Genomic DNA, 23,881 nt, shown 5'->3' with positions numbered 1-23,881 from the left:
ACTTTTCACCTGAGTGGAGCAAAACTCAAAATGTATTTGAGATATCAACATGAAATGTCATAGTTGGATAGATCTTATTGAGGAGGAATGCTGTGCGCAAGAATGATAACTCTTCCCTATAAAATTTTTGAGTTATTGCCCTTTGTTCTTTTTCATGCTATTTTGTCCAGAGCTTATCTCAAAAAGTATTTGAGGTATCAATTTGAAACTTCATAGGTGGATGAATCTCATTAAGGAAGAGTGCAGTGCACAAGAACGATAACTACCCTGTATAATTGTTTAGTTATTGCCCTTTTTTTATTTTTCAAAATTAATTTTTTGTCCAGAGCATAACTCAAAAGGCCTTTGAGATATCATTATGAAACTTCATAGGTGCATAGATCTCACTCAGGAGGTGTGCAGTGCACAAGAATGATAACTCTACATTTTATAATTTTTGAGTTATTGCCCTTTGTTATTTTTCATACTTAATTTTTCAATTCAATTTTTTTCTCAAAAAGTATTTGAGGTATCAACTTGAAACTTCATAGGTGGATAGATTTTACTGAGGAGGGATGCAGCACACAAGAATGATAACCTACCCTGCATTATTTTTCAGTTATTGTCCTATTGTTATTTTCAGCCATCAGTATTCACATAGGTTTCAATAGCCATCAGTTTTCATTACCAAAAGACCTCTTAAAATGGAATTATTCTGCTCTACTACATATACATTCTTCCAATGAGCAAACACATTCGGCGGGGGATGGCCATGTTGACATGGCTCTTGTTCATTAAGTAAAATGCATTTTACACCAGCCGTGATTTGTGATTTATTTTATACGATTGTAATTTATATGTAATTTATGTATCTTAAATATTCTACTTATCAGTTTACTTTTCTTTTCTTCGGAATATAAAATTATATAAGGAAGATTTACGCATTTTGTGAGACATGACTTATTTACATTTATAATTTAAATCTAAAGACATGATAAGATACCCTGCATTTATCATTTATGTAATGTTATATATTTTTGATTCGATAAAATAACAAACCTTGCAAAAATATTCGGCGTTAACAGTGGTATTTTTCGGGACGGCGTGTTGTAGGATCATTCCGTGCATATCTGCAAACATGATAAACATGTATTTCCCACCGCTTTTTGACACGCGGGCCTTCTTTGGTGGTGGTGAAGTACGCCTCTTCCAAACAGCTGACTGCGACTTGGTTTCCGGATCATAAAACCACAGCCAGGTTTTGTCTGTTGTAATTATGCGACCTAGAAAATCATCACCCTCTCGATTTACCCGGCGCAGAAACTACCGGGAATCTTGCACTCGGCGAGCCTTCTAGTGGTCTTGAAGTAGTCTCGGGACCCAGCGTGCGTGTACCTGCAAAAAGTTATGATATGTATTATAATTTTGTTTTGCTGAATAATAATGTATCATACATACGGGAAAGTAAAAGAATATTACCATGCGCCTACGGCCAAAATTCTTATATTATTGAAACAAATATTACGCAATCCCGATTTTGAACGTGGCTTGTAAACTGTTAACAAAATGCTAACATAAAAACATTGACAGCTATTAAAAACAATTTTGTTTTTAACAATTTCATTCGAAAAATAAAATATACTAAATTAATGTTCTAACCTTTCTCATTTTTAAATCCTTAGTTAAAATGGATTGCACCGTCCTATAGCTTGTGTCAAACATTGCAGATAAAGCCCGCACAGTCAATCGCCTATCTTTTTCTAACATTGCGGCGATTGACGTCACCAACGTCTCTGTAATTTTCTTCTTTCTTCCTCGTCCTTCCTTGTCCGATATCTCTGTCATACCCTTTCTGAATCTTTTGTGCCAGTCGAAATCTAGTGTGCGGCTTACTGAGGCTTTTCCCTTGATATCCAATATCCTTTTGTAAGTTTTAGATGGTGTTTCGCCTTCCTCTTGACAAAATTTTATTATTGCTCTTATTTCAAGGCGTTCTATTGACGCCATTTTGAACAGACACCTTATTGCCACAAGCTATATTAAAATTGTGCCTGTAACGACAAATGTTGTTTAAAGTACGTCATTTTTTCTGACAACGTCATAGACATGACGCATGACGTTTTAGTGAACTTTGAAATACTAAATATGCCATATTGTGATATATACGTATCATAAAGCGCATGCAGTCGGCGCAAATTTACGCACTGCGCCGGGTATGCGTTACCATGGTTTTTAGATTCGCTGATACGGACAAGCTATCTGCGTTATCACATTATATATGATATCAGTTTATAGGTATTGCTTTCCGATTAATTGTGATATATAACAATAAGTGATAGGTTGAAAATTGTTCAACTTACAGCCACAGTCCGGTTTATTTTTGATCATCCCTCGTACTCTTGAATAATTTCATCATAAAGACTGAAACTTCGAAGATTCCTTACTGTAGGCACTAGAAAGTTAATGTTGGATTTCTCTGGATCACAATTTCCCCTCGTGTTAAGCCCTTCGATTATTTGTGATTCGTTCTTAAAACCAGACATATAGTTTAAGAACTCGACTCCAAGCAACTTCCAACCCAGCTTCCAAAATATTTTTGTTTCGTTGTCATAGCGCATTGATGAAGCTGTTTCATGTTTATACCATTGAATAACGTCTGTCCGCAATAGAAAAGCAATGTTGTCTGGCTTTTGTACTCAAGAAGTCAGCTGTCTGAAATAATCTAAGAAGACATATGCAAGGCATTGTAGGACTGAAGGCATCAGCTTGATCATTTCTTCTATGTCGCCTGTGAAAAAAAGGAAAATAAATATCAAATAAGAATCATGTGAGAACAAAACAAACAAACAAATTGTATTTGTATTCTTATTTTTAACAGTCATTAATAGCATATTTACAATTCTAATTTCAGAAACAAAGCAATGTAATTCAAGACGATCGAAAATTCTTTTATAATGTTCAATTACTTAAACTTAATTAAATAGCCATTAAGCATTTTACATTATTATTTATATAAATTAGTTGCCTTGTACCTTTGCATACGTTAGGTTCAACAGACTCATTAGATAATCCATGTTCATAACCATAATCATTTATATTGCCATACATCTAATTCTCCTGCATTCTGCTTGCTTCAGGTGATGCTGTAAATACGTTTATATATGTTTGAATGTTTTGTAGGTATTATACATGATTTGGATACCAAAGTTACATAGATTCGAAATACTATTCTTGGTTATGACTATAATATAAACACTTGGAATAAGGTGTTGAAATATGTTACGTCTATAATGTAGCAGGCAAATATATCTTACACTTGCTAAGTTGGTAGTAATAATAATAACAACTAAAGTGAAAAACTATTTTCCGGCTGTCCAAGGCAGTCATTAGTAGGCTACTACCATGTTTTGTCACGCTGTTTAAGATTAAACCACAAAGACCAACCAAAAGGTTCACACACGACCACTTTATGACGGATAGTTCAGTTTTGGAACATTTCTTAATATATTGCTACTATATGGATTTCTCATAGAATATGAATCGAAAAGGAAAAGGGTCCGAATAAATTTGTTTACGTTGTACATTATTTATAATGTTATATGATCCTGAAATATAATTGCATTGATCTGCTTGAGCGTACACACTATTATCTTTTAAAAGGGCTGCTATGTACCTTCTCATGTATTGGACTCAGCATAATCACCAAGGACGAAATCATTATTCATCACCATAATCGCAGTTTTTAGCAGACACCTCACACACATGTCAGGGACGGCTCTAATAATGTTGATTCAGTTGAAATGGCATTCATTTATATTAAGTGACATTCATTTTTGACGTTCATAAATCTTCACTTATTCTAAATAAAGTTATGACGATGCAGGGACATGTGTTACATTGCCGACAAACGGACATATATATTTTTGATTGGCAATACTCAAAAAGTCTACTTATATTGCAGTGTGCATCTCCAGCAGAAGTAAAACCTGTGACATTTTTTAATAATAAGGTATGTTTCAAGATCCTGTAAATTGTAAATAAGGATGTAACAACACTTAAGTGAAATTTTATATATGTATATAATAATTCTTCTAAAACTATTTCCAAACATCCAAGAATATGTTAAATATGTACTGCAAATGTTAATGCGCATTATAAGTAATCATTAAAATATATGCTTCGTTTATTATTGAATAATCTGGCATAGACTTTAACGAAAATAAATTTCTAATTACCTCCCTTTATTTACATGAACTGTAAATTCGGTTATATATTTACAAATAATGCTTTTTGGAACTAACAATGTTGATATATCTACATTTGAACATCATATTTATGATATAAAACCATAAAAATATTGAGTCACAGGATCTTTAACTAAATGTCTTTTAATAAAAAACATTCAATAATGATTTGGTTTGTAACTAAGTATAACATAATAAAATACATTGATATAAACATGATTGAAAAATGGAAGGTTACTTACATCTTTAAGATATTAGCGTTTACGATGGTATCTGCGGATCAAATGTCGTATTTTCTTCGGTACTTTGATAGTGACCTAAAGAAGAAAGATATCAGTAGTGATTTTTAAATAAACAAATTTTTATATCCCAAATTTTAAAACAATGTTCAAAAATATAATGCATTTTTTGCACTTTTATGTCAAAATGTATTTATAAATTGTTGACATTTTCTTCTTGTTTTTCATTTTTATTACTGGAAACTGAAAACAAACCAAAGTATTTTTTAAAAAAGAACTTTTATGCGCAAAAAATCAAAAATTAGGATTTATTTTGAGCTTTCAGCAAATTTTTATTTTTTTAAAAAGGATAAGGCTTCGGATGGTTGCCTTTGGCCGAGTAACAGCAACAGAGTTAAACAGCATGATATTGGATATCATACCAAAAATTGTATCTTTCCCAAACCGAAACTTAAATCACTTACCGAAATCTATTTTCCCGAACTTTTTATTTCGTGGAGGTTTTGATGGTGTAAATGATTTAATTCTTGATGATTTCAGTGGCGTTTGCCGATATTTTCTTTTCTTGAATGATATTGTTGTTGTTTCATTGGTATTCATTCTACCAATTTGATGTCACAGAGAGCTAAAAATAGAAAAATATTAGTTTAACACTTTTAAAGGCTACTGTTTCATTTCAAAATCCTGGTAAATTTGGCCTGCAAAATTTGTTTTGATAATTTAGGGTTTCAAATTCGAATATGGGTCACCATGGAGTCAAAAACAGGTCACACTGACAAAATATGGAAAAAACATTGTTAACGTTCTAATTGTCACATTTTTGACTCAATTGTCATCAAACTTGGTCAGGAAGCTTGTGTCGCTAATTGCTCAGAGGAGTTCGATGGGTCAGGTGAGCGATCTACAAAATTTTGGAAAGTCGATTTATGTTTTACAAACCCTGTGTTTTTTAAACTCCTGCTAACAAACTGCCAGTCAATTTAAAGCTTTACTTAGAATTTAGTTTGAAAATGAGGAACAATTGTATTTTATATCATTAAATAAATTAATCATATCAAGCTCTATTAACGTTTTTCTCTCTGTCATTCTTTTTTCAATCTATTGGCTTTTCTTGTAGAGAGTAGATATATATAAAATCAAACTTGATTTAGAATTAATGTGGACTTAGAAACCATTATGAGGTTGACTTATCGCCGAAATATGACAAACATTTGTTAAACATTTGTTAAAATCGGCGTACAATCAATCAAATAAAAAGATATTTGTCTTGAATTTTTTATTTATTTTCTTCTAAAGTTTGACTTGTCTGGCTACTAGTATGGTTACCCGCAAAAATATAATCCTGTATTGTGTTTGCATGTCATTTTAAAATAACATGTCAGCATAAAAATCTAAAATGGGAAATATATACATACAAGATAAGGATAGAGATTTTTTTTTAAATGCGTTCTTAATATTTCTTAATATTATGTACATAAACGCATATGAGGACGAAATTGTATTTTTAAGGAGAATACTTTTTAAGTTCACTCTTTATAGCACGTACACACGCGCACGTTCACACCCACACGCATGCGCGCGCGCACACACTCACACACACAGAAGTCAGGTAAACCGAAGCACGCACGCACACACAGATAGGCGAAAGAATTATACGTTATTCTTTGTGGTTATTATTCTATGTTCTAAGAAGAAAAAAACATACAATTACTGAAAAGGAATTAAAAAAAAAACGTAAGCAGAAAAAATACACATGCTTTTTAATTGGTCAACAATATGCTCATTTTTTTCTATAGATATTTCAAATATTGATAAAAACAATAGAAATGTATCATTTTGATAGTCTTGTTAAGTATTGATTGATAAAGAAATGCTGATGAAGTTCTAAAGGTTTTTATATACACAATTCAAATGATGGATAATAATAATTTTGTCTAGAACAATTTATTATCTGCTATATATAGATACATGTGTGTATATATGTGTGTATGTTATATTATGTGTCTATATAGCCAGTTTAATAAAAACAAACGTTTTACTTTAGCTTTCAATGTGTAGTCTTCTTCAGAAAAAAATTGACGTTTATAAAATAACAAATGACAAAAGACGCAACGTCCGTTTAACTCAGAACGTGACGTTTACGCGGGAATAAAATCTTCGTCAAATAAAGAATCTTTCATGAACATAAATACAGCAAAATACAATAAAGTACACATATAATATGGAACGGCATTTGTGCTACAAAAATTCTTGTTAAACTTGAATCCAGTATGATTCTTGTAATGAGCGTTCCATATCATCGGAGACAATCTCTATAGGCATAAATTTAAAATCCTTAATACAATGATTGCTTTTATTAAAATGTGTAGCGACATTGGTCGGAAAAATTGTTGATATCAAACCTAAGGTTATACATGCGTTTAGACACTTGTTGCTTCGTTTGACCAACATATTGCTCTTAACATTTATTACATGTGACAAGGTATATAACATTTTTCGTAGAACAATCAGTATTGTTATTTACATGATAAATCTTACCAGGAATATTAGTAAAACTAAATATATTGCTTTCAATAATGGAGCTGCAATGTGTACATCTACTTCTATTACATTTGGATAAACATTTCGCATTTTTGTTATTAGACCTAACATTAGAATAAACGAGAATGTTTCTTTTTTGTTTTTTTAGGTCTTTTAAATGCAACCAAGGTTTACTTTCATGAAGCTTTTGCGAAGAACATTTGGTAAAATTGGGTTATACTCAACAGCAAAGGGAATAACACTGCCATCACTTGTTTTGTTGTTAGTACACAGGGCCTAATCCTGTGTTATACATGAAACCTTACAAAGTGCATTATCAATAAAATTGATAGGATAATTTCTTTCTTTGAAGTATGTACGTCAATTCTGTAAAGAATCGTTGAAACATTATTGTCAGAAATGATACGGCGATAACGTTTTCCTTGACTGTACGGAATATCATTTTTGCTAGACACTGTGTGACAGGAAAAGTATTCTAAATACTGATGATTATATGTCTCTTTAACATGTATATCAGTGTATAATATTGTTTTCGTCTAATGAAACGTTAACATCTAAAAATGATACGAGAGATTCAGAAACGTTCGCTGTAAATTTTTTAGATTGATGAACGTTTTCAAACTATCATCAATGAAAGCATTCAAATCATAAAGGGAATAACTCCATATACAAAATATTACGTCAAGAAAACGGAACCATAAACTGGGTTTTAAAGAACGTTGGCTTAGTTGGTTTAAAAAATCATTTTCAAATTTACCCATAAAAAGCGAAGCGTAAGAGGGTACCATAGAACTCCCCATTGTTGTTCCCATTTTTTGTATATAATGATCACCGTTGAAAGTTGTTATTTTCTAGGACTCAGGAAAGAAGTTTACATATTTTATTACATGAAAGTTTTTTGGGGGGATTTCTCTCAAAAAAAATATCTGCAAGATTCTACTCCGTCTGTATGGGGAATGTTCGAATATAGAGATGTAACATCTAACGTAACAAGGTAATGTTCTTCCGACCAAAGAGATGTGGTTTTTAGTTTTGCAATAATATCCGAAGTGTCCGTGATAAACGACTGTAGATTATGTGTTAATGGTTTTAAAATGGAATCTAGGTACTTAGAAATATTTTTTGTTCTTGATTTACAACCGGAAACAATTGTGCGTCCAGGATAACCTAAAGAGTATTGTTCACTATACTGCTTATGAATTTTAGGAAGGATATAAAAGTCGGGAGTACGTACATTTACCGGAAAGAAATGTCAAATTCTTCTAAAATATTCCCGTTAACATTACCTAATTCATCAATACATTTTAAAACATTGCTATGAATTGCAGATGACGGGTCATGATCGAACTTAGTATAATATTGGGGACTATTAAGTTGTCTATTCACCTCTGCAATGTAATTTTCTTTTTTCATAATCACAATCAGCCTTTTTGGCTTGCAGCCACGGCTGCAAGCCATTTAATTTGGAAAGCTTGTTCCGGTTAGGTGTATTCCTGCTTACATTTGTTGGTGCATGATTGAACGGGAAACCAGCTGCAATCGTGCCAATCGCAACTTTTCGACCCTTTCCGTCACTCTTCGAATTAATGATAATAACCGAGGTAGTTCCGATTGCAATCGTGACAATTCGGGCGATTCCGTCATACTGCGGAATCAGACGAAGTTATATTACGGAAATCTAAGCTATTTTAGTTACTTCGGCAATCCCAGTTTGTTTATATAAATATGATTTCTATTTTTACTTGATTTATCGAAATTGTTCCGTTTCAATTCTTTTTCAAGACGCAAAAGTTAATTTCTTTTATAATTGGTTTTTGTCTTTATTAGTATTATACAATAGAGAATGGTTACTGTAGTAGTACTCCATCTCCAAAGGGCGGTCCTGCTTACCAAAAGATCGTGACCGCAGAATGTTAGTGCATGATCAAGTTATATTTAGATCTACTGACAGAGGTGAGGTAATCTAAAAATAGCCCATGCATATCTTTACCACGTGTTGTCGGTATATATGTGATCATAGATATTTTAGGTGTAACACAGTTGATACATGCATATTAATTGGTACCATGCACGTAACGAAATCTTTTAGTGTATTTACTTGTTCTCTAAAGCTGCTATATAAATGAAATTAGCAACTACCAAAACGAATGACTCTCTGCGAAAAAAGTGGAAATGAAATGTACACACTTGTTTCCATTCAGTATGATAGATAGATCTCCACGTGAGAGCCAATGTTTGTATTTTTACGATTGATTATTTTCTTGATTAGTTTTATACAATAGAGAATAGATTTCGAATCGTTTATGACAAGAAATATTCGTTTTTACAAAAGAAGTTGCTACTGTTAGATCGTCAGCATGTTTCCCGTTCAGTTCAGTTTCTGGTCCCTCTTTGGTTCCAAATAATCAGTGGACTTCTGGTCCCTCTTTGGTAATTAAAAAAAAATGTGTTAATAAATTGAAACAAAAACAGACAATTTTAAAGGGATGGGATGATGGCACAACTGAGCAAGCCTTTCCTTTTAAAAGGAAACTTTATTTATATCTATGTTTTCGTCACTGGATAAACTTTTTAATGATTAGAGTTCAGGTTTTGAAATATTCGTATAATTCCTCCGTTTTGGTTCAGCCTTAAAGATATTTTGATTCACAGCTTCTATGTAAAAAATCCAAATATGTATCTCTTCCGGCAGGTGGCGTGAAAGTAGATTGTTTCTTATTGAAAAAAGGTTTCTGTTTATTTTCATTTTCTGTTGATACATTATTTTCACCTTTGAAAAACTCTTTAAGCCTAAGGCTTCTAGTAAATTTGAACGAATTTTCACCAAACTTAATTTTGTCATGACCATTTGTTTCTGTTCGTTGCTCGGATAAATCGTCTGTTCTTTTTACCAAATCTTGCACTATTTTCATTAAGATTTTGTACAGTTTGTTGACTCTTGACTGCATACACCCTGTTTTGTGGCCTCTGCATATGTTTTTCTCGTGCCTGGGACTTGAAGTCTTTTTTAATTGTCTATATTTAAATCCTTAGAGTTTCTGTGTTCTTTCTGGGTTTTGAACCTGGTCATTCTGTCTTTCATTCTAGTAAATAAGAATATCATTTTGTTAATCATGTTCGACTTCTGATAAGTGTCGGTTATCGAGGAAAAACTTTTCGTTTTTTTTATTTCCGTTTCTTTCACTTTAGTATTTGGTGCCCTCGCCTTAGCATTAGACCTATTCATCATAGATTGGCGCTCTGTTATCGTACAGCCACTTAAGGGATCTTCATTATGTTGCATACCGCTGGCCGTTTAATAAAATATATTGGTGTCTTTCCGATCAATTAAATCTTTTAATTTTTTACTGTGCTTAACAGCTAAAATATCTTTTTCTGTTGTTTTTTTTTAAATATTTAATGTGTCTTACACTTACCAATAACAATCAGGTATAGTTATTACATATATGTTATCATTTATTTTACTAAATACTATAACCATAATTGTTTACGGTATTACAGACCCTTTATCATGAACCAATTCACTTTAATTAAACATATTACAGAGCCTACACAATTGTTATGTTACCTGTAAGACATTCTTCTGATAAAATATGTAACCCATTTGGACTAAAATTACTCTCTTTATGTAAGCAGCATCAATTACGCAATATAAATGGCCGATTAGAAAAGGGTGATTTTACGTTTCACTGCTGCTGTAGAAAAATAAAAAGGGTGCTAGCGTTGTAGATGATCTCATTGTTAATATTTTAGGTTACTGTAATTTGAATACAATGGAGTTGTTAGATTTAAACGAATATTCAGATCATTGTGCTGTTGAATTTTCTTTAAATTGTATTTTTTCAAGTTCAGCTAATAATACAATCATTAAAGAAGATAAATTAGTTTGGAATAATGATCATGTTCGTGACCTTTTGGCTTGTTAAGAGAATAATTGAAACAATTTCGACAAGATTGTATACGAAATTGATAACAAAAATATTAATATCAATGAAGGTATGCATGCATTTTCGGATGTGATATATAAATGTTCATCTATAATTTTTTGTAAAACAGTAACAAAAATGGTCTTGCTTATAACAAAAAGGGCAGAAATCGTTAATTTAATCAGGAATGTAGGCATTATAAATCACTTTTAATGAAGCAAGAAGAAGGCTCAAAATAGTTAACACAGAGGAAAACATAAAACGTTTTTTAGAATTCAGGAGCAAATATAATAAAATCAAACATAAAGCTAAATTAAAGTTTTTCACGACTGGAAAAAATATATTTTCTGATTTAAATAAAAGATCACCTCGTAAATTTTGGCAGAAAATTAATAAATTCCGAAATAAGAATGAGAGTTCAAACTTCGATGTTCCTTTTGATGATTTTGTTAATCATTTTGCTAAAATGCCAAGAAATACAGATATGAATGATTTAGAAGTAAACTTCATGATGAAATTCATGTAGATTTTTTAGATACAAAAATCGCAGAAGATGAAATCTTAAAAACGATTTTTTCGTGCAATAGAAATAAAGCTGCATCAAAGGATAAAATTGTGGCCGAATTTTTTATCGACGCAAAATATTTCATTTAAACGTACTAAGTTGAATTATTTAGCATTATCTATGATGCAGGGGTTGATCCTGAATCATGGACCAAGAGCATAATTGTCCCAATTTACAAAAGGATAAATCCGATCCTAGTAATTATAGAGGTATTATTTTTGTAAATAGCATGGCTAAATTTTTTTCCCTTGTTTTAAGAATCAGAATAAACAAATGGTGCGAGACAGAAGATATATGTTGTGAAAATCAGTTTGGTTTCAGAGATAAAAAAGCACGACCGATTGCATTTTTTATTACAATGTATTATCCAAAAAGTGTTACATGATAAAAAGAAATTGTATTGTGTTTTTATAGACTACGAAAAAGCCTTCGATACAGTTAATAGAGGAGCATTATTTGTTAAATTGTTAAAAGAGGGAATTAGAAGTAAAATGGTGAATATGATAAAAACAATAGATGAAAATACTTCGTTATGTGTAAAAAATGCTTGTAAATTTTCAGATGTTTTCGATTTATCAATTGGATTGAAACAAGGAGAGACACTTTCAACGATAATGTTTATACTCGTCATAAATGATGTATGCAAAAGCATTAACCTTAATAGTTTATCAGATTATGATTTTAACCAATTATGTGTATTTATGTTGCTTTTTGCAATTGATATGGTTGTATTTTCTACCAATCCTAATACTTTACAGAATCACCTTAACTATGTATATCAATATTCGAAACAATGGGGTCTTAAGATCAATATAAAGAAGACCAAAATTTGTATTTATGAAAAACGTAAATCTTGAGAGCAAAGACAATTTTACATTGATGATAATGTTATTGATATTGTAGACAGTTTCTGTTATCTAGGAGTGACTTTTGTTTCAAATGGTAACATTGCTAAAACAGCTAAATTTCTTTCTGGCCAGGCTTTAAAGGCAATGTACAATTTGTCTTTTACAAGAATACATGTCGGTATTATAACGAAGCTAAAACTGTTTGATTCCCTAAATGCACCAATTTTGCTTTTTTCTGCAGAAGTATGGAGAATATATTGTCCTAAAGAGGTTGATAAGATTCACATAAATGTTTGCAAAACCATATTAGGTGTGAAATCGCAGAATTCAAATTTCGCTGTTATAGGTGAATTAGGAAGATTCCCCTTATTAGTTATTTGCCACGAAAAATCTTTAAAATATTACACTATATTAAAATCAAACCCAGAGTCATTAATGTGTAAGATATTTTCTACTGAGTGTAATAGTAATAATGATCAAAATTGTGCTCTCTTTGTAAAAAAGCTATTGTACAATCTTGGTTTTAATGATAAATGGGATAATTTTAATAAAGATGTAAACTATTTTCCTACTTTGTCACGAAGATTGAGAGATCAATTTATTCAACATTGGCATACGACAATCAATAATTTGCCAAAATTTATCTTTTTATGTTCAATTTAAAACTGTATTTGAATCAGAGGAATATCTTAACAAAATAAAATTTGAAAATAAAAAAGTGACAAATTAGTGAAACTGTTTGCATTCTTTGGCTTAAGCAGTCACAATCTAGCTATAGAGACCGACCGTTATCGAGGCAGAGATAGACAGATAGATTGTGTGAACATTGTACAATGCATGTTGGTGAAAGTGAATACCACTTTCTTTTAATCTGTACACATTATTCTGAAATTCTCAAGAAATATTTTCTTAACACAGCATGGCCATCTTTACCTTAATATTATAATTTAATTTCAGGTAGAAAGCAATCAACTTTAATAAATGTATCGACATTTTTAAATGAAGCATTTTTGAAAAGAAATGAAATTAATATGTAAGTTAATGCATGTCATATACTTTACTGTTTCTCCACATCAGCTTCGCAATGATGTTACAATTATATAACAATTATATGTCATTGATGCATGTGTGATTTGTATATATTGTAGTTTGTTGCCATAGGCATTTTGTATGCGGATTTTTGCAAATAAAATATTGAACAGAATTGAATTGTTATATGTGGCGGCTTTTATAATGATATTAACACAATTGGACACACAATGATTAGTGTTATTTAGCTAATTTATATTTTTTCACCACTATTATCAAATTAATTTGGACATAAATACACAAAATATTCAAAATATCAAAATATGACATTTATATGATATTAATGAATTGCAAATTGCTTGGAAATGCCAAATTTGAAAAGTAATGGCATTTACATATGGTTTTTACTTATTACGAGTGATATTAAAACCCTCACTTTGGATGGATAGAGCTGCAACGTAACAAGTTACTCCGCAGATTCATTCGACGTTTTGGTGAAGACGTTTGCTTTATGTGATAGGCCAGAGCTTTAAACAGACATTGAATGTTGTGAAATTTAACATTTAAATCAAGCCATCATGGCTTTGAAGTAGTTTATCATCTTTATTTTTGTCAGCTTTTTTAATACAGGTAAGTTGTTGATTATATTAATAAACTATATTAATAAGTTTTGAGTTTAGCATGTTTCAACTTATAATTTATATTCAGCTGATGGTTCATAAATAACAATTCTTAACATATTGCATATGACCAGTTCTCATTCATTTCTTTGTGTTTATATCTACAAGTAGATATTCAGTGTTTTAAGAATGAGTTTATCTGTTTTTTAAACATTTCACAACGTTCATCCCACCATGGCAGTTGCAACGTGCTTGATGAATTAGAAGCCAACATACAACGTCCAGCATTATAATATAATGTCTGAATAGTTTCAATAGCTCGGTCAATATCAATATTTACAAGACTTGTATAAGTTGGTCTTGCATTTATTTGCTCACGGAAATGATCACCATGGTGATCCCACCATTTGTGTATTTTAAATTCAGATGATGTATTATTTTTATATATTTGTATTACGATTACTTTCATTTAAACAATTAAACTTAAAACAACATGCAATGGAAAATGGTCCAATTCAGTTAGACCAAGTACACTGAAGTTACATATATTTTCAAACAACTCAGACGAGGCTATCATATAGTCGAAAACGGACACTTCATTGTTAGAAACGCACGTAAAATTTCCCTTTAAATTCCCATTAGTTCTTCCATTTAAGAAATGTACACTTAAATCACAGCACATTTGTACTAGTGGCTAGTTTGACTAGTTCAAAATAACTACATCCATACTTAACTTTCCGTGAAACAAAATTTTAGTTATCATGTGGAACAAAGTTTAAATAGTCTTTAGTTCTAGAATTAAGATCCCCTGCTAGAAATATTAAATTACGTATTAGGAAATTCTAAAGTTATTTTGTCTAAATTTAATTGTAAATAAGAAATACCATTTCTTTCCTCTCCGGAGTCGTTAATAAGCGGCCCTTCAGGTGATACATAAACAAAGTACATAATATCATTTTTACACTTGAAAAAATTCAAAAAGATAAAATATAATACAACACAATCCTCAAAAGTGTTCTTTATACGTGTAATAATATTCAGTTATATAAGCTTTTTATGAAAACGGCAATACCACCGTTTTTACGTATGCTATTAGCACACTGGCCATAGCTTTTGCAGATGCGGTGGGTCCATCGCAGCGGTGGTTGAATATTCGTTGTAGAAGCGGTGGATAAAATATGGCCGTTTGCTGTTGTCGGTAAGTATGTGACTGAATTTTGTTTATATTTTAACGTTTTACTGGAAACACTTAGTGAGACTGGAGCCCACATATGTACTCTTTCAACTTATTACACGCACACGGTGCAATTCATTGCCGTTTATGCAAACAGTTCAGTACAGTTTGGCGAGGAGACAACACTTTTGCCTAATTTTGGTTAAAACCCGTACAAATGTTTACAAAACGATCCGATAATACAACGGCATCACATCGTATGAATAATACTATCACAAAATAACCATATTTTGGAAATTATTATTGCCTGTTTATATAATAAATTACAAACAATGTTTTCAACGCGAACGGCGGTGGATTCGATTACAACGCATTGCGGTGGGTCCGATACCAATAATGTATATTTTGAGGGTTTAACTTGACGTAATGCACTTTTCAATTGAGTACAACCTTTTTCTTACTTTGACATCTGAGAAACGTGTTTATTTGATGTTTTAAACAATATTATTATATATACACTCGTACAAAAAGATGTCCGAGTTCCGCTTCAATTTTCGTTCAAATGAAAATTTCTTTGTCCGTTATTTTCATAGGGAATTCACTGCGCATCGCTAAATTTCCTTTCGGTGGTGCATCAAGGTCAAATATTATGAGTCCTTGTTTCCGCCAGGTCCTCTTAGGTCCGGGTTGTCAAATGCATGATCCTAATATGAACTTGGAAATACAAATATAATGATAAAAGGCACTATATATGTTTTACTTTACTGCGCATTTCAACTGGAATGGTGCATTCACGCTGTTAAAATAAAATCTATCTAAAAATATGATAATATAACACAGTGACATTCAAAACTGAGATTTTCGTATTCAAGAAGCATGCCATGTTATCTCTTGAATATGTCTGTATGACAAAAACATGTTGAACCTGAAACTTACGGTGTTTTTAAGTCCAAGGTTGAACGTGGCTTATTCCATGATAATAAAGGCCAAAGGAATTTTCAATAGAAGCAAAATGGAAGCGGAACTCGTATATCTATATGTACGAGCGTATATATAATAATTAATATCGTTTTAAACATAGAAACATATTTCTCAGATGTCAAAGTAAGAAAAGGGTTGTAATCAATTGAAAAGTGCGTTACGTCAAGTTAAACCCTCAAAATATACATAAATGGTATCGGGCCCACGGTACTGCGTTGCAATCGAATCCATCGCCGTCCGCGTTGAAATCATTTTTGTCATTTATTTTATAAAACGGCAATAATAATTTTCCAAATTTCCAAAATATGGTTATTTTGTGATAGTATTATTCATTAGATGTGATGCCGTTGTATTTGAGGGCCGTTTTGCACACATTTGTACGGGTTTTAACCAAAATTAGGCAAAAGTGTTGTCTGCTCGTAAAAACAGTACAGAAGTGTTTGCATAAAAGGCAATAAATTGCACCGTATGCGTGTAATAAGTTGAAAAAGTACATATGTGGGCTCCAGTCTCACTAAGTGCTTCCAGTAAAACATAAAAACATAAAACAAAATTCAGTCATATATCGACAAAATTCAAACGGCCATATTTTATCCACCGCTTCTGCGACGGATTCTCCACCGCCACTGCGATGGGCCCATCGCTTCTGCGATAGCTATGGCTAGGGTGATTAGAACGTTGTGCTCTAACATGTTCAAAACAAATAACATATCCTAAAAAGGAGCTTAATTTACACTCACATTTTCCCCATGATTCACACAGGTAAATACTTTCAAAAGAAGAGAAACATGTATTAGTTCAGCATTGTCAACACGTTTACTTAATCCCACAGTATTACAGTTTGCAATGTTAATACATGAATAATCATTGTTTATTTGGCCTTGACGGTATCCCTATTTTATATTAGTTGAATCATCGGACAAACCCGTATCGCTCCTGATTGGTCGGTTCACACAGTGCGGTTGATCGGGTTCTACGTCAGCACTCATGTGGTTTTTGAACATCAACTTGCTGCGTGATGTGTAAAACATCGCTTGCCCTGGCCACGTAGTAAACCACGTGGACGTGTATTCCTTCGGCGAGCACCTATTGACACAATAGACTGAATACACAAAATCATTCACGATCTGTTTGTCATACGGATTACAACATAGTTACCATTTCGGCGTTCTGTCAACATCCAGATATTTTCTAAGTAATCGGATATTATTACCTAGTTCCATTGAACTGGAAAAAGATGTATTTTCTTGAAGAAAATCATTTGAACTTCGTATAGTATAGTTAATCGTATTGTAGCATTTAATAATACTTCCAGATACCTTGGTGTTATGTTTGGTTAAGATAATTCTTATTTTGATCAATTGGTGTCTGATATTTATCCCCATGAACTACGACTAAATAAACTCTTGAAATTTTAGTACATCATTTTTGGATCTTCATATTACTGTCAACAACAATTCTATTCACATGAAAAATTATGACAAAGGAGAAGACTTTGAGTTTTGTATAGCTTATTATCCACATTGAGATGGAGACGTACCCCATGCAACACCTTATATGGTTTATGTTTCTCAGTTAATTAGATTCGCTAGCGCTTGAAGCAAGGTAAAGCATTACAACAAGCGGATATTTTCATTACCAGCAAGTTTCTAAAGCAGAGCAACCACTATCATAAATTACGGAAATATGTTACAAAATTTTACAATCGTAATTATGCCCCCCCCCCTTTTGACGAAGAGGGGGGGTATTGTTTTGCTAATGTCATTTTGTCTGTCTGTCGGTCTGTCTGTCGGTAGACCACATGGTTCCCGCTGATTATCTTGAAAACTATTTATCACAAAGTCTTCATATTTCACATAGTTATAAGTCTTAACTAGTAGACTACCGTTATTGATTTTGAGGTCACTAGCTCAAAGGTCAATGTCAAAGGGGTTTAAGCGTCAAAATAATTTCCGCTGATTATCTTGAAAAGTATTTATCACAAAGTCGTCATATTTCACATTGTGATTGGTCATAACTAGTAGATGACCCCTATTGATTTTGGGGTCACTAGATTAAAGGTCACAGGGGCCTTAAATGTCAAAATGGTTTCCACTGATTATCTTGAAAAGTATTCATCACAAAGTCATCATATTTCACATATTGATTGGTCATAACTAGTAGATGACCCCTATTGATTTTGGGGTCACTAGGTCAAAGGGCAAGGTCACGGGGGCTTAAATAGTAATATGATTTTCGGTTATTATTTTGGTTTCTATTTATCACAAAGTCTTCATATTCACATATTGATTGGTCATACATAGTAGATGACCCCTATTGATTTGAGGGTTAATAGGTCAAAGGTCAAGGTCACATGGGCCTTAAATGTCTGAATGGTTTCCGCTGATTATCTTGTAAAGAGTTTATCACAAAGTCGTCATATTTCACATAGTGATTGGTCATAGATAGTAGATGACCCCTATTGATTTTAGGGTCACTAGGTCAAAGGTCTAGGTCACAGCGGCCTTAAATGTCTCATTATCTTGTAAACTATTTATCACAAAGTATTTATTATTTTTCTTTTTTCCATAATTGAACACTTTCATGTACCCATTCATGGCAAGTATCTCTAACAAAATTACCAATAATATGAGTCAAGGGCTAGAAAGGGGGGGGGGGCATATGTGTCGTTCGATTTTTCTAGTTTTGATTTAATTTCAAAGCTCAATAGTGATTTGAAAACACTTCTGCGGCAAGGGATGGGCCAGCCTGATTTTCAGTATGATGTTATTTACAAACCTCGTAAGATCTGTGGTCATGGTAATTGAAGGGGTCAGTGCAAGATAGTACCTAACTTAATTCACATCATTTTGAGAAAAAAGGCATTTTATGAAATTTTAGTTTTAATTGAAATATTTCAAAATAAGTTCAGTTGTAAGTGAATTTATAATTGAACAATCATTTGAAACCAAAGTTGTTTGTTTTACACAATATTTAACCAGTTTATTTATAAAAAAAAGTTATATTCATTAAATGTGGTTATGCAAACACGGTTTTGATTGGAGACCTCTATTAGCTTCAGGCGCAACTGTAATAGGCTGTCTTACTCTTTTAATTCGTTTTAAACCGATTCCATGAATAGATTTAACTGTACTTATGCAATTTTCAGACTTGCTACCATCATTCACAATAATAAAGTACTTGTAAGAAAAACGTCTGTAGTTTGCTCTTTCTCCTGTGGTCCCTCTCCTCTTTACTGGGTATTTCTGTATTATTCTAAAAAGATAAGCATCTTGTTTATTCTAGTCACCAATATCCTAAAATTCCTGGAATAATCTGTTTCTGCAGTCTTCAGATAATGTACTAAAACATTTTGATCTACAATTTCATGGTTCACCTATTACTTTTTGACATACAAGCTTTCCTCTTGAATTGACAAAACTTTCGCCTCTTTTGCACTTTCTCCTTTTAACGTTCCTTGCTTAATTTTCTGGTTGTCTTACTCTTTTACGCCCCCTTGATGTTATCCCTATATTTAAATTTTCCGTATGTTGAGTTTCATTTTCACCTTGCGTCATATTTTATTGTTACTGTCCATTTGACCGGATGCGTTACCATTTTTCGATGTATATAAATTATCTTATTTAAATCATATTGATTTCCTCATCTTATTGAGAGTCTATTGAAACGTTTGGGTTATAATCAGGATCTTTGTTATAGTCATTGTTGTGTTGGGTTCTTATATTTTAATCAGGAAAAACTAGAATATCGCTGTTACTTTTTACTGATTTAATATTGCGCTAAAACCCTTCACAAAAAGAGAGGATTGAACAGACTTTAAGAGCCTAAAAATGTAACTATACTGTTAATACTTCAATAGACTAAAACAGTTAGTATTACACTGTACATTCAATCACTACACTTTTCCCCCTTTAGAAAAAAATAATAAAAAGTCTAGCTTTTATTTACTATGGATAATAATAATCCATGAAACTGATTAAAGTTTATACTGTAACATCAAACTGTCAACTGTTTCTTTTTCTATTCAAATTTTAAGAATATTGTTTATCAGTTACTGTAACTAAAAAGAAACAAACATTTTAACTAAACATATGACTAGAATATAAGAGAACTTTGTTCTCCATGGTAGCACAGGGATTATTATGCCCTTACACACGTGCATGCCATATACTATTTAAATCACAAATCTAATTTCTTTGCCGGAATTCCTCTAGTCGAACGTTTTGGTAATTGTTTCATCGCTGGACTTGCTGTCTTTGAGATTTCATGTGATTCTGCTTGAACTAGGGTTTGAATACACGCTTCTGTTGCTGATTCTACTGTAGAATTTGGTAAATTGTCTTGTACCTGGTTTGACTGAGTTGAATCAAATGGTGCATGCATTGTTATAGGTATATTTGTATTGCTTTCGCTTACAGGAATATCAGTTGCGCGTTCACGAATTTGGTCAACATGGCGTTTCCAAATTAAATCACCCACTTTAACTTGGTAACTTACTGGACCAAGTTGATGAACTATGATTCCACCGACCCACTTTTCAATATATTTTCTGTAGTCGCGAATCCAGACACTATCGCCTTCTTGAAATATGCGAACTTTAGATTCTTTTGGAGTGATATTCTTTTGAACCTTGTTACTTAAGTTTGGACGCATGATATCTAGACGTGTTCGAATTTGTCGTCCAAAAAATAATTCTGCTGGAGAAACTTGTGTCGTGGTGTGTGGAGTGGAACGATATGATAACAAAAATCTCGCCATCTTTTGATTCAAAGTTCCAGGTTCATTATTCATAGTTTTCATGGTTGTTTTAAAAGTTTGGACAGCTCTTTCAGCCTCCCCGTTTGAACTCGGATGATAAGCTGCTGAACAAATATGATTTATTCCATTTAATTTAACAAATTTCTGGAATTCTTCAGAGACAAATTGTGGACCGTTGTCAGATACTATCTCCTCCACTATCCCGTAGGCTGAAAACACATATCTTAATGCATTACCAGTACTTTCAGTAGTTGTAGAAGCCATTTTGAGAACTTCCATCCATTTCGAGTGGGCGTCCACAACAATTAAAAACATTTGATTCATGAATGTCCCAGCATAGTCAATATGAATACGCTGCCAGGATTTACTAGGCCATCTCCAAGGATAGGCGGTGCTTTAGCCATCGGACTTCTATTCTGTTGACAAAGAATACAGCTTTTTACCTTACTTTTTAAGTCAGTTTCTATATTCAACCACCACATATGCATTCTTGCTAAAGATCTCATATTAACAATTCCAGGATGATTTTCATGTTATTCTTCTAACATCCTTTCTTGCAACGTACGTGGAATAACAACTCGTATCCTCTTAATAAACAACTTTCTTCAGTGGTAAATTCATCTCTAAACTTATAATATGGTAACTATTCTTCACTTAATTCAGATTTGACAGGCCAACCGTTTATTGTAAAATGTATCAACCTTGATAACAATGGATCATTTCGCGAAGCTTTGGCAATTTTATCGGGTGTAACTGGAAGAGAATTCACTTGTTCCTTGTTTACTTCGCTGCCTTCCACAAACAACACATTGTTCGACTCCTCAGTAATCTCAGGTAGCGGAAAACGTGACAATGTATCAGCATTTCCATTCTTCGTTGTTGATCAATATTTGATATCATACTGATAAGCAGACAACTGGATTGTCCATCTTTGTAATCTCGACGCGGCTAGAACTGGTATGCCTTTCTTTCTTAGGTCCTAGTATTAGACTTAAAGGTTTATTGTTCGTCAACAAAGTGAATTTACGCGCATACAAGAACTGATGAAATTTCTGAATACCGAATATTATGGCTAAGGCTTCTTTTTCAAGTTGAGGGTAATTTCTCTCAGACGCAGTTAGTGTTCTTGATGCATACGCTATAGGTCTATCTGAGCCGTTCTCCATTTCATGCGAAATAACAACGGCTAGTCCATACGGTGACACGTCTACAGCTAATGTTACTGCTTTCTCCGGATGATAATTTACAAGGACTGTGAATGACGTCAACAATTGCTTAACAGTTCCACATGCTTCTTTGCACGATTCTGTCCAATTCGACTTAACACCATTATTCAATAACTCTGTAAGCGGCTGTACAATAGTTGACATATTTGGGATGAATCGACGGTAATAATTTACAAATCCAAAGATGTGAATTTAATTTTTTCCCAGTCTAAAGTTAATGCTGATAACCAATTCCTACCAAATAATGCTGGTCCGGAACCTTTCACAACCACTAAAGGCAACTTAGCTTCCTGACTTCAATAACAGACATTTACATCAATTTCGCCCAAAATTTGAACAGTTTCATTGGTATATGTTTTCAGAATCACTGAACTAGGTCTAAGAGCTATGTTACTGAAATGTCCTTTATAATCAGTCTTTGACAATATTGAAACTGAAGCGCCAGTATCAAGTTCCATCTTCTGAGAATAACCTCCTATATTGACATGTACAATTATTTCCTTCTGTTTTGGTGACTTCATTGTAAACAATGGCCAATCTTGATCTTTTTCATCAGATTCAGATGAAATAGATTCAGCATTTTCAACAAACTGCACTCTAGATTTATTCTTTTTGAATTTCTGTCTGGATCTTCCTGAATGCTCTGGCTTTGATGTACTACGTTGTACCGACTTTTGATAAGATTTTACATGTTTTTGAGGGCAACATTTACCTTAGTGTCCATACTGTTTACAGGAATTACACTGACTTTTCTTATGAAAACAAACATCTGGCTCATGGTTACTTTTACCACATCGAAAACATTCCTTTTTGTTTGTTGTGAGTTTATTTGCACTATGTTTAACCTCAATCTCAGGACCGTTTTTAAGTTTCACAGTTTCTTTTGCAGCCATTTCCATCGATACTGCAATGTCTACAGCTTTCTTAAGTGTTAACTTATCTTCTGACAGCAGCTTCTTCTGGATTGAAGGTGTTGCTAGACCACAAACAAAACGATCTCTAAGTGCATCATCAAGAAAGTCTTTAAATTCACAGTTCTCACTTAACCTTCTCAATTCAGCTAAGTATTGACTCACACCTTCCCCCTCGCCCTGCTTCCTTTGATGAAATTTAAACCTTTCTGCAATGATGAGAGGCTTAGGCTTTAAATGATCCTTGATCAATGTTCTGAGTTCATCAAACGATTTATCTCCAGGTTTAGCTGGTGAGGAAAGATTTTTAATGAAACTGTAGGTCTTGGATCCTACCACCGACAACAGAATAGATCTTTTAATTGCCTCATCATCAATCTTATTTGCGATAAAATAGTGAGACAACCTTTCATCGTATTCGTCCCAGTTTTCGCCGTACAGGTTAAACTCGTCAATTTTCCCGAATACTGCCATTCTGCTGCTCAAATATTCAGTAAATCAAACAGTTAATAACCGACAATTGTTTTTCAAAGATCCTCGTCGCCACTGTTGTGTTGGGTTCTTATATTTTATTCAGGAAAAACTAGAATGTCGCTGTTACTTTTTACTGATTTAATATTGCGCTAAAAACCTTCACAAAAAGAGAGTATTCAACTGACTTTAAGAGCCCTAAAATGTCACTATACTGTTAATACTTCAATAGACTAAAACAGTTAGTATTACTCTGTACATTCAAACACTACAGTCATCAATTAAATTATCATCTTCACTCAAGTCGAAGCTGACATTTCCTTCTAACTGTTCACTGTCAGGTTCATTGTTTTCTTTTGTTTCTAATGA

At 32.8% G+C, this 23,881-nt stretch overlaps 1 protein-coding gene across 1 annotated transcript; it reads right to left on the bottom strand.

Annotated features, from left to right (window-relative positions):
• Nucleotides 1-20,325: 20,325 nt before the first annotated feature.
• LOC132754547 (uncharacterized protein K02A2.6-like) lies at nucleotides 20,326-21,168 on the bottom strand. The gene has a single exon (XM_060745187.1). It carries the CDS (start codon nucleotides 21,166-21,168, stop codon nucleotides 20,326-20,328), a length of 843 nt encoding a protein of 280 aa, XP_060601170.1.
• Between the last annotated feature and the right edge of the window lie 2,713 nt (nucleotides 21,169-23,881).

This window comes from Ruditapes philippinarum, unplaced genomic scaffold (genome assembly GCF_026571515.1).
Source record: "Ruditapes philippinarum isolate M1 unplaced genomic scaffold, ASM2657151v2 ctg139_1_1_1_1, whole genome shotgun sequence".
Classification (NCBI taxonomy): domain Eukaryota; kingdom Metazoa; phylum Mollusca; class Bivalvia; order Venerida; family Veneridae; genus Ruditapes; species Ruditapes philippinarum.
This window is presented reverse-complemented; position numbering and strand designations above follow the sequence as displayed.